The 12,276-nt window shown below is 37.2% G+C and overlaps 1 protein-coding gene across 7 annotated transcripts; it reads right to left on the bottom strand.

Moving 5' to 3' along the window:
* Window positions 1-2,283: 2,283 nt before the first annotated feature.
* On the bottom strand, window positions 2,284-12,038 carry lancl1 (LanC antibiotic synthetase component C-like 1 (bacterial)). Of its 7 annotated transcripts, none has more exons than XR_013798125.1 (12): window positions 11,658-12,036; window positions 10,440-10,538; window positions 10,122-10,239; window positions 8,827-9,034; window positions 7,944-8,091; window positions 6,847-6,993; window positions 6,557-6,736; window positions 4,719-4,895; window positions 4,215-4,287; window positions 3,639-3,717; window positions 2,988-3,549; window positions 2,284-2,583 (listed from the first exon to the last, which is right to left on the bottom strand). XR_013798125.1 is itself a non-coding variant. In XM_079616845.1 (11 exons), exons 2-10 carry the CDS (start codon window positions 10,524-10,526, stop codon window positions 3,641-3,643), a joined length of 1,215 nt encoding a protein of 404 aa, XP_079472971.1. In that variant the 5' UTR covers window positions 10,527-10,538; window positions 11,846-12,038; the 3' UTR covers window positions 2,284-3,549; window positions 3,639-3,640. The 7 variants fall into 7 exon arrangements, 3 of the variants coding, with proteins under 3 accessions (XP_079472971.1, XP_079472970.1, XP_079472972.1); XR_013798126.1 differs by having other exon boundaries at window positions 11,846-12,033; XR_013798128.1 differs by lacking the exon at window positions 11,658-12,036 and adding an exon at window positions 11,165-11,277.
* Between the last annotated feature and the right edge of the window lie 238 nt (window positions 12,039-12,276).

Here is a 12,276-nt window from a genome sequence, read left to right as displayed (position 1 = left end):
GCACGCTTAGAGAAAGACTATATTTATTAGGAGGACAACGGCTATACTATCAGCATATGCATGAGCTCCTCGCAAATAACTTTACAATAACTGGAGGGTTGTGAACTACATATTTAGCACTTCAGAACTACATTTGTAATACTTTTTGTTCTGTTTGGAGCTTAAAGCTTGGACATTCTGCAAAATAACTCATTATCCATTAGCTTAATCAACATGAAGGATAAAATAATTTTTTCTTTGTTTGCAAACAAAAGGGTTTTGACCTGAGGGTTTTATCGATGAGCATGCCTTTGTTTTTTTCCCAAAGGTAAATCATTAATATGCATCTCCAGGCCCCAATTTCATCTTTTTGGAAATACTACACTGAAAATTAAAGTTTAAGAGAAATATATAACTTTAATCTAAGCCCGGGGTCTCGTGCAGGGGGTCTACGGTGGCACAGCAGGGCTTCTCCAAATATTATTTGATCTCAGCTGTTTCATGCTCCGGTCACTTAGATTGTTTCTACAAACTAACATTGCAAGAGACATTCCATTCCCGCCCTGAGACATCGACTCTTCTCTCTGGACGCTGCAGAAGCCACGGATCTGCAGACCTCGCCCCTGGGCAGATGAGCTCTATATTTAGCCATTCTTTTAGGGGGTGTAGAGTTTCTCTGAGAGGGACGGCAGCACCTCAAGGGTGGTTGACACGTCTCAGCCGCTTACACCCCCATGCCCAACTAAGCGAGCAAACTTCAGACCGTAAAGCTGCTGCTCAAGTTACGCTCAGGCTCTGTTCTGACACGGGTTCAGTTTCTCAGATCTCTGGGATTGCCGGTGCAATTACACTCCACACAGAGCGAGACTGACCTCGGATCAGCTGGAAGGAACACTGAGGAGTCCAGCGTTTAAAAAAAGCTGTCGTGTGGGCCAAGCATTGTCCATCAGCCCTTGAGAAAGTAAGAGCCTTATTTGGATTTGCCAGAGGGTTTCAAGTAAGAGTAAATGAGCCGTCAACTCACTGATCTTTATATGTGAAATACATAGTGGGCTCCAGAAGACAGAGCGCAAGTGAAAAAGCTTGTTTTGTATTTTGATTACAAATGATATTTTCAGCGGTTTAAAAACAAAAATGTGTTGTATGTTTCTTTTTTCTTTTTTTACAGTTTAGGATTTAGACTTTCAACACTTGTGGGAAAAAAGGTAAAGCAATACTTTAATTCAAACTAACAAATAAGGCAAGTCTGCATCCCCCAGGTGGGATGTTGATGGGTTGCGCCATTTGTAATTACACCATTTGGGAATAATTTAATTCATTCTCGACGCTCTTCCTTTGTGATGCCAGTGTGACTTAGAATGACTAAAAGTTAAGGGGATTTAACCTGCATTTATTTGATCAAAAATAGGGCTCAATAAAAACTTAATTATGTATTAATTATTCACATAATTATGTAAATTATGAAAAAATCCTAATCAAAGCTGAATTTATCATCATCATTACTCCTCTCTTCAGTTTCACACGATCCTTCAGAAATCGTTCTAATATGCTGATCTTCTGCTCAAGAAACATTTCTTACTATTATCAATGTTGACTGCTTATTTTTGGGGATTCTTTCTAATAGAAAGTTCAAAATAACCGCATGAAATATATATTTTTTGTAGCAATGTCATTGTCTATATACTGTTATTTTGTCAATGTAATGCACCCTTGCTGAATGAAAATTTTATTTAAAAAAAACATCTTACTGACTCCAAACATTTGAATGACATGCGTTAAACAAAACCATCTTCAGTGTTAGTATTTTTTAAAACAAAGCACTCTGATTTGATAATTTCCTGTGTACAGGATCTGTTAGTACTTTAATCATGGTCATAATGTCATTGTATCACGTTTTATGAGGAAGAGCACCGGTACACAAATACAAAGGTTTTCCAGAATCAAGTATTGGGTTAGACAGCTGGAAAATCAAAGAAGTGAAAGTTAAGTTGCTATCCACTGACCGAACTGCTTAATTTGACACACACACAATATACAAAGACCTCTGGATTGAGAACTGAATAAAGTTAGTCTTTAGGTCAGTGGATTCTATTTTTTTTTTTCATTGACTGGTTTGAAATAAAATAAAGTACAGCTAAATGGGGAGAATTTTTTTTTAAAATCCACTGACTTTCCAGATTTGTACTAAATCATATTAACTTGCAGAGTTGTATAGCTCCATCCAGTGGAGACAAATGTTTGCGGCAGCCGCTATTCCCACACCTTTAATGTGATGCCAGAATGACAACAAAGATAAAGACATACTCTTTTTCTTATTTTTATTGCTGTGCAGATGAAAATATTAACAGATTGTTCCACCATTTAAAAAAAAAATCATTTTTGCAGCACATCCTCTGATATCACTACTAGTATTATCAAGAAATAAAAAAGACATTACTAATACAGAAAGCAAAGCATTGAAGGAATAGTTCACTCAAAATTTTTAATGATCCCACGATAAACTCACTCTCATGCCATCCTTAGTGTAAATGCATTTCTTCTTTCAGCCAAAAACAACCAGACTTATTAAAAAAAACACCCTGGCTCTTCCAAGATTTATAATGCCTGAGTTTTTGAAGCTCCAAAAAGCTCATCCATCCATCCATCATGAAAGCAATCCATATGGCTCCAGGGGATTAATAAACGGATTCTGAAGCGAAGCGACTGATTTTTGTAAGAAAAAGATCCATATTTAACACTTTATAAACTAATTCATGGCTTCCGGCCATACACACGATCACGAGTCGAGTTCCGGCGGAAGAGTGACCTTTGACCTGACATGATATAGGCGTAGCATAAGCGGAGGAGAGAATTGATGAATGCAGAAGCACAGAGAAGTCACGAATTTGAAGTATAAAAGTCAAAGAAAAATGTATATTAGAGAAGAGGAGCAACGTCGCACGTTGAGATTAATTTTATGACGGATGGATGTGCTTTTTGGAGCTTAAACTCAGGCACTATTCAATGGCATTACAAAGCTGGGAAAAGCCAGGACATTTTTTTTTTTATAACTCGCTTTGTGTTTGGCTGAATGAAGCAAGTCATTTACACCTAGGATGGCTTGAGAGTGAGTAAATGACAGGATATACACTTTTGGGAGAACTATTCCTTTAAGCTAACTGAAAGCATATTGACACTGTATTTTAGTGTTATCTTGAAGCAGTCACTTTTGTGCAATTAGTTCACAAATTGAAAGAGATGTTAAACTTTACCTTGCCGTCATATTGATATATATTCTAACAAACACATCAAAATAAGTCATTTTCAATGAGTCTTAGTAATACAAATAATACTAACAAACATATACCCATAACATCAAAAATTCACAAAAACAAAATAAGTTCAATCTGTTAAGCATATTTAAAAAGCTTCCCATTATAGTTCCAAAGAACCCTCATCTATAAAGCCTAGATTCCATCCAAAGCATGCAGACGCACAAGCAGAGTGAGACAGTACTATTCCACCATCAGAGGATGCGTTCTTCCAGCTCTAGGAAGCTCAAGCGAAAAAACCTCAGTGATCCGGAACAGTCTGGAAAGAGGCACTTTGAAGTTAGCAAGGGTTTATTTGTAGAATTAGTGTCTGGATAGCCAAATGTTTCAAAAAAGAGGTGTAGTTACCTTTACAACTCAAAAGCAGGGAACTTGGCTTTAGTTGGCTGCAGCAAGTCAACCAGGAAATAAATTGTTCCTGCCATTCCTTCAGAATGAGACAATATGATAAATAGTGAGGCGTTTAGTTATTAATTAAACCAGAGTAAAATAAAGTGTTTGTAATCCTGACTATTCATAATTTTAACACAAAACATACACCATCATAAAAATAAAAAACCTCACTTAACAAATATAACGATACAATGATTTAAAAAATCCTTTGGGGTCAGTATTTAAATAAATGCTGTTGATTTTTTTTAATCAAAGAATCCTGAATAAAATATATCAAATAAAATATAAAGATCACGGTTTTCACTAAAAATATTCTACATTGATAAATCAGCATATTATAATGATCTGAAAATGTTTAAATATGTAAAACCGATATTTTAAACTGAAAAAATATTTTCTGTATTTGTTAACAAATTAATGCAGCCTTGGTGAGCATAAAACTTTAAAAAAATATAAATAAAAAACCTTACCGACCCCAAACTTTTGAACATTAATGTAAATATTAATATGCATGTATAATGTTTACTCTACCTTCAAACAATGAGAATGGTGTATCTGGAGTCCGGCAGCCATGTCTTCCATAATTCATGCACCAGTCTCCGAACTGCAGATGAGAAGACATCAAATCCCATCATGCCTCTGTACACACAACAGGCAATGACAGGTCCCCTCCTGACAGCACAATGACTTATCATCGCAGAATATGCTTAAGCATATGCTTATGAATTAACTCCATGACCAAGTTATTTTACTTAAGTACTTAAAATTAAACTGACTTCACAAGTGAATTAAAGTCTTGCTTCATATAGGGATTTACTCTTTAAAAATTATTGCAGTTTTTCCTGGAGTTCACTTATAATGCTAATCAAGGTCTCGTGAATCCAAAATATAATTTTGTATTTCATAAATGAGTACTTCATGAAAATGTATTGCTCCTGTACTTGAAAGGCTTTTAAAATAAATGGACTTTTAAAAACTATTAGAAAAGAAAACTAACATGGCATATATTCTAAGCTTGAGAGGGGTCAGACTCACCATGCAGGCTCTGTAGAGGTGTTTGAGATCCTGCGTGACCTTGTAAAGAGCCAAGAAGCCGTAAGCGTTTCCAGCAGCTCCATGACAGAGACCGTAGCCCTTCTTCACCAAACCCCTCTGCCAGATCACCTCTCCACACTGCAGAGCGTCCTCCAAATACTGCCTCACACCAAACACCTGAGGAGGAACACGGCTTATACAGACTTCTGTTCTGGACACCAATATGACGCTTCCATGCGCTTACTAACAATGCATTCGCCAGAACATTATTCACAAGTATGATCTTAAATACTTGTGAATAATTACACATTCTTCGAGTCCTAATACTTTGAGGCTTCTGTGTAATGTAGTTTACTCACACTTGATGACACTAATACAAAGAGTTAAAAACTAGGGGTTCCGCTGAATTAAAAAACAACAACTCACTTTTCGCTCACTGGTGAAAGGAAACATTGTCAACCTCATAATTCTGCCTTTTCTAAGGTTTAAGAAAATCATCACAGTGGCAATGACATGATTTCACGAGTAGCATGTGACCACAACAGCGTTTCCTGTGCTGCTGTAACTGACAGAATAGGGCATAACCGACATTAAAGAAAAGCTCTATTCATTCCACGATAAAGCGAAACAAGACAGACTTGGGTTTTTTTGTAAAGAAAAAAGTCAGACGTAGGGATGGGTCTCATTCGAAAATTATCAATATCGATTCCGGTTCCTGAACTAAGCTTTTTTCGATACCAATTTTATGAAGTCAAGTTAAAAAAAGATGACATATTACCTTAAAAAACCTTTGACTATTTGTCCAGTTTGACGACTTATTACAGACTCAAGACTAATATAAGCCACTGCTGACCGCAATATATGCCTCACACTCAAGCGCACACATAAAGCTTGCCGCAAAGCACTGGCATAAATCTCCTAATGATTATGAATGTGTCAGGAAAAAATAGAAATGCAACATTTTAATTGTATATTAATATTCTCATGTTTTCTGAGTCAGTGTTGACTACAAAGATGAAGATAACATGGCTGACTCATCTTCGCAGTATAGTGAACGTGTGTGGGTGCGCCTATAGAGAGAAATGCACCTTTCATTTGGATTACATAATCAGAGAGAATTTGCCTTTGATTCAAATTGGTTTGTTTAAAAGTAGACATATCAAGCTTTCCATATGCCTAATTCTCATATCTGAGGCAAGTAGCCTATACGCTGAGTTTTGGTTCATTTGTGACACGCTCCAGTTCTTGCAGTCGAAGACGGAGAAACTTTCTGCTCTCAAGTTTATTCCGTGCAGTGTCAAGTAATTCATCAGATTTGGCGTGTTGTCAGTCTTAGCAGCAGTTATCTCGTCGCAAATATTGCATCGCGCGCTGTTGGCATCGAGCCTGGTGAAATGTAGCCACACTTCTGATCTTTTCCATCTATAGGGGTTGTAACGCTTACACACTACAGCCTCACGTGTGAGCCACGTCTCTGGGCGTAACCAACGCAAACTAGTGTTTTTCCTAGATGCTTATGGCTTACTGACCTTGACGAGATTAACCCCAAAGGTATCGAAATTTGGTACCGAACGACCAGACATTTTTTGATACTCGATGGTAGAGGCAATTTGGTCGGTGCTAAAAAAGTATCGAACTCAATACCCAGCCGTAGTCAGACGGACTTCGAGGTTTTTGCATCTGAACTCTTCATACACACACAAGCATGCATATTATATACATACACATTTCATGAACACACATATACATATATAAAATAACGCACTTTTAAAGAGCGACAGTTTGAAACTAAAGATGACTAAAACTTCAAAATAAATCAATGACGTGGAGATGTGTACCTTAAAAGCCTGTATCAACATGTAGATAACTCCTGGAGAGCCGTGACACCAGTGCACCAGAAGATCCCGAGAATCACCGACACATGGTGGGTAATTGCCTGATTGAAACTTCAGCTGACACACATAGTTCACACTGGGTTTGACTAGATACGAAAGCCTGTCCTCTGCAACAAACCCAGGCTAAAAAGAGAGAGAGACAATTAGTTTGTTTGAATGACCAAAGTTAGTTATTTCCCTCAACAATTGGTTGTTAGCTCAGTCAATAACGTATGTATTGTGAGTGTGCTCACCTGCATCAGGTAGTAGTAGATCCCTGACAGGCCATGGGCGGCACCCACATACTCCTCCTGATACCACTCATACATTAGAGGGCTTTGTTCCTGGATCTTGTTCCTCTGAGACTGGGTCTGCCCTGAAGCCATTACAGCATCACAGATCTGAAATAAATGCACATGCATGTTCAAGACAACATACACACTTTCACAGCATTTTTCTGTTTTAATATTGTTTCTTGTTAACCTGAAAATATTTTGAGATTGTCAGTAATTCACAAGTTGAATGTCAATTGTCAGTTCCAAAATATATAGTAAGACTTTAATGCTTTTGATTTTATTTTAAATAGAATATTATTGTAAAATATAATTAAGTCATTTATTCCAGTGAGGCAGAGCTGAATTTCAGCATCATTACTCCATTCCTCAGTGTATCATGATCCTTCAAAAATAAATTAATATGCTGATTTGCTCTTCAAGAAACATTTCTTAATATTATAAATGTTTAAAACAGTGCTGGGAAAAAAAAGAGGATATTTTAATGAATAGAAAGTTAAAAAAACAGCATTTATTTTAAATAGAAATCAATTTTGACCAATTTTATTCCTTGCTGTATAGAAGCATTATTTATATCAAAAATATTACTGAAACCAAACATTTGAACCTAAGTATGTATTGGTCATCTGCCTGGCTTTCTACATTTATTACCAGCTATTGAAAACTGTATATACTTTAAACAAGAAATAATGTAGGCTTGGTTTTATCCATTCGGATTTGATTGGATTATGAATGTTAGGTTACAATATCAACTTTTGATATTGAATGTAAACAGACATTTTTGATATATTATTTTTCACTGCCTGCATGCTCATGATTACATCAACAGATGACAGAAGTAATTGTACAGACTGAGAAATGCATTACATTTTAAAACTATGGCTTTTCTCAATAAGACCAGAGGCATTTATTGATGTAATAAAAATGGTACATTTTTGTCTTGTTGAGTTTACCTCGTTTTCTTTATCATGCATATATCATATTAGCCATGCATCCTGTGTTAAAATATGATTTGATGCACTTTTGTTCAGGTTTGAGGCCAAATAAATGTGACTGACCTGTTGAATGTATTGAATGGGGATCTTCTCCTGCTGAAATTGCTGGTTAATGAACATTAGGGAGTAAAGGTAGCCCATTCTCCCATAAAGCAGCTCATCAGGAAGACTGCCCTTCCCCTGCACTACAGACTGGTACAGCTGCAGCAGCCTGGAAACATTCGAGCAAATAGATCACAATAAGATCCTCTGGGAATGAAACCCTGTCAAGACAGGGAAAGAGAAACAGGACACAGAAAGAGCTGAGCTGCCCTATAGACCTAAAAAAATCCTCCACATTTCACCCTCATCCTGGAATCCTAGTATGAGATTTTTAATGAACACAAGCTCTTGGGAGTATTCCAAGGCAATTCTATTAAAGTAGTATTAAGCTATAAACAAGCCAGCAATCCAAAGCATACAACACAAGACATTAGACTCAATGTGGACAGCAAACAAACAATACATTTTGATAGTAATTACATCAATATATCATCTTCTTGGACTTAAGTAAATTACATTTAACTCTTCTAATTTATTTAAACAATCAACATTTCCAATGTTTATCAAGTTCACATGGGTCAGTGACAAGGATATCCGAGAGAAAACCTTTAAAGAGCGAGTTGGCTAAAGTGCCTCGCTGCTAATCTTTTCCTTTAAGAAATGCAGTTATTTTATAAGACATCTGATAATTTAGTTGAATCCAGCAAAACTATCAAAATAAATGTTAATTCAGAAACACTAAAATGGTCCGAATGAATTACATTTTTTATACATCTTTGAATAGCAGACAAAAATAGTATAGAATTAATTTTTAATATGATCATTTAGACGTGTAATTCTAATTTGAAGAGTCATGTCACCGACCCAACACACACACAAAGATGGAGGTAGAGCAGGGTCAGACCTGTTCACACACTCCTCAGCCTCATGGGGTTTCTGGAGGCGATGATAGACCACCGCCGCTATAGCCAGCGGCCCTGCATCCCCGCACAAGAAGGTCACCCAGCGCTGGGTTAAACTCCTCAGACTGTGGTTGACATAGTCCAGGGCCCTCTGGAGGTAAGAGGGATCTCCATAGACACTGTGGAGATGCAGGTAAAGCAGGGCAATGCCTGCAGTTGGGGGAGGGGGACTTAGCAATGCAGGCCACGTAGTTTCATGATATAAAACCATGAACATTAGTAAACTAAAATAAAGCATTTAAAACAAATACTATAATATAATCAGATTTCAATACATTGGACAAAGTTATACAAGAGCATGCCTTAAAGGGATAGTCCACTCAAAAATTATGTAATTTTTTTCACCCGCATGTCGTTCCAAACTTGAGACTTTTTTTACTTTTGCTGAACACAAAAGATGGCATTTTGAATTTGGTATTTTTTGTTCTTACAATGGAAGTTAACAAGAACTGAAACTGTTTAGTTACCAACATTCTTCAAAATACCTTACTTGTGTTCAGCAGGACAAAGAAATGCATTCTACTACGTATAAGCAACACGGTTTGTAGAATAAGTTGACATGAACTTGCAAAGTTACTTACAGCAAAGATTAAGATATACAAAGACGATGCACTCGTGTTACTTATGAATGGGAGAAAGTGCAATATGGTGGAAGTTCTGCCTTCAGAATAAAAGAGCCAATCGCTGATTGATAAAGTCATTGCGTCACTGAAGCTGCCGTTAGAAACTCCGGTTGATACAGAGACAGACTGTGTCCGAATTCGCATTCTCTCTTGAGTAGGTACTTATTTTGAATAAATATACAAATATGTGTGCAGAGTGAGCAATCCAGAGCATGCAACAGAAGACCACACACTCTCTCTATACAGACAGTTAACGTTCGTAATACGTTACTCATTTTTCCTTCTTTGCTATTGACATATCCGACCAAACTACAAACGTTTAGAGCAATGTGTGAAATGGATGTGCATTCGATAAGCTGTGTCGTGGCGCACTCAATCCGCTCCACATATTTAACTTATTAGCTCACGCAAGCGCAGTATTATATTTATATTGGTGCATCCCTATATTGTTGAAAGTTGTTGAGTAAATGGCAGAATTTTTATTTTTTGGGTGGACTATACCTTTAAGCAGCCCCATCTATAGAGGCTGATTCCAATGTTATTATGCAATATACAATTTCACTAAACATGCATTAATAATCATTTATTTAATACATCTGCAAGTGTGTTCTCACCTGCCCAGCCAGTGTAGCCAGTACAGTCTCTGGGGTCAGCGGTCTTCAGTCCATTCTCCATGATGGCCATAAGCTCACCAATCTTACTGCTTACACAGCTGGCAAAATGCTGGGTCAACTGCACAGAGGAAAGATGTGATTTATAAACCAGATATGATAACGAATACACAGGCATGACAAGAGGGTAAGCGGTGTAATTCAGGGAAGGATATGAATGATTACCATATTCATATATACTATGGTATACCAATTATTTTTAAGATTACCATAGTATTTGTAAGATTCAGTAGTACTACGCCGCTTTTTGGAATCACTTACATTTCCCTGCATGTCAAACAGGTCTTGTGCACATCCTGGCCCAGTGTAATCTAGGTAGGGATTCTTTAAGGCCCGTGGTTCAGACATTTTTGGAGTGATCTGAAAAAACAGCACAGATTAAAAACATGAATAGGCAAGGCAAGTTTATTTATATAGCACATTTCATACACAGATAGATATAGAGTATGGATGCACGGTCTAAAACAGATAGTTTTGGTCCTTGATTCTGATTGGTTGAGCCGTGTTCGAAGCTAAGCTACTGTTATGATGGCAGCATAAAATAAAAACATACACTGTGACCTCATTACATCAATATTACTGCGCCACTGCGTCTGTTGAATGGTTTCTAAAGAACTACATTGCTTGAAAGAAGATTCAATTTGTTATTAATATGATGGGTTTTTTTTGTTGCTGCGTGTTTATTTTATGAATAAATTATTTCTTTGGACAAACCGTTTTATAAAAGCAACATGCCCATTGAAGCCGTGGTTTAGAGTAAAATTAAATCAGCTAAAGCCGCCTTTACACGATCTCAGACATTCGGATAAGTAAGAAGAGAGATGCAAGCTGATTAACGTTACACCCCAAATAACTTACGTAGCGAAACACATTGTTTTTACATAAAGTGTGATAATGCACAGTCGCACCAATATAACCATGTTATAAGCGCCATCATTTCGAATTGATTCTACATTTAGCTCGTAATTAGAGCTTTGTAGTCTTACTGATAAATCACCAAGACGGGTCAAACATGTTCATGATCTCGTACAAAGGCTTGGTTTTTTGTTAGGCTCAGCCATCGCAGTTAACGGAAAAAAAGTTTATCCTGCGTGGGCCAATCCGGAAGTTAAAACCCGGAAGTGTGACATTGGCCAAAAAAAAAAAATACGTGCTGCTTACGCGTGCGGCGTGAAACAGGCTTCAAGGCCTTTCGCATGAATACGCACAGGCCCGTTACACAATAGTAAGATGGAGATTATTCCATCTTTGCTTAATTATCCGCTAAAATAAAACTGCAATCATTTATTTGTGAATAATTATTTAGGAAATAAAACTGAGGTCTAGAAATACACGAACCCTTCTACACTCTCGAGCGATACGAGGCTAATTGTAGCAAAAGCACAGGAAAAAAAATATATAGGTTATACATTTGTTAATCAAATGCGGTCTAACTACATAACTTCCAAAACAACGTTTTTTCCATAACAGCGAACATACCGTGAATGACTGCGCTGTAGAATTCTTCACGTCTGATCACTATGATGTCCGGTTCTTGAACAAATGGTTCTTTTGAACCGGTTCTTTTTAGTGAACTGGTAGAACTAGTTCACCAAATCGGAGTGAACCGTTCTAAACGGTTCGAGTCTCGAGTAAGCTCTGATTCGCAAGTTACTAGAGTTACTCACTTTCGGGGGTGCTTAACAGTCACTCCGACTCGAAATAAACCAGGATATGTGACTCCAACAGTACAGTGAACTGAGATATGCTGTGCAGAGAGAACTGATGAGCGCGAACTGCGGATACTGAGCATGCGTGCGGTGCTCGAGTCAAGACAGACCGGAAGCTCTGCTTAAATGACTCACTGCAGCCATCTGGTGTGCAGGAGGTTTACTACACTAGTAATGTGTAGTACTATTTTAGCTGAGGCCACAAAGACTGGTTTCACCGTTGAGATTAAATAGGAAATACATTTTTATTTTGAGATTTTCATGGCATTAAGTGGTAAAGCCACATGTTATGTAAACTGTGATCCTCAATAAGAAATTTAACAGGCCTTGCTATTATTGTAATTCAATGCAAATATTTAAAAGTAACAACCTGAGTAATCAATCAATGA

Source organism: Phoxinus phoxinus (genome assembly GCF_949152265.1).
Source record: "Phoxinus phoxinus genome assembly, chromosome: 6".
Classification (NCBI taxonomy): domain Eukaryota; kingdom Metazoa; phylum Chordata; class Actinopteri; order Cypriniformes; family Leuciscidae; genus Phoxinus; species Phoxinus phoxinus.
Note: the sequence above shows the minus strand (reverse complement) of the source record. Positions and strands in the feature narration are given on the sequence as shown.

What these genes read in the sequence shown, in the direction of transcription:
- lancl1 (XM_079616845.1), bottom strand. Translation starts at nt 10,526, where the DNA reads ATGTCTGAACCACGGGCCTTAAAGAATCCCTACCTAGATTACACTGGG. An exon ending in TGTTTGACATGCAGGGAAAT is followed by an intron (nt 10,240 to 10,439) that starts GTAAGTGATTCC and finishes TCCTCTGTGCAG; the next exon opens with TTGACCCAGCATTTTGCCAG. An exon ending in CCATTCAATACATTCAACAG is followed by an intron (nt 6,994 to 7,943) that starts GTCAGTCACATT and finishes CATTTATTTCAG; the next exon opens with ATCTGTGATGCTGTAATGGC.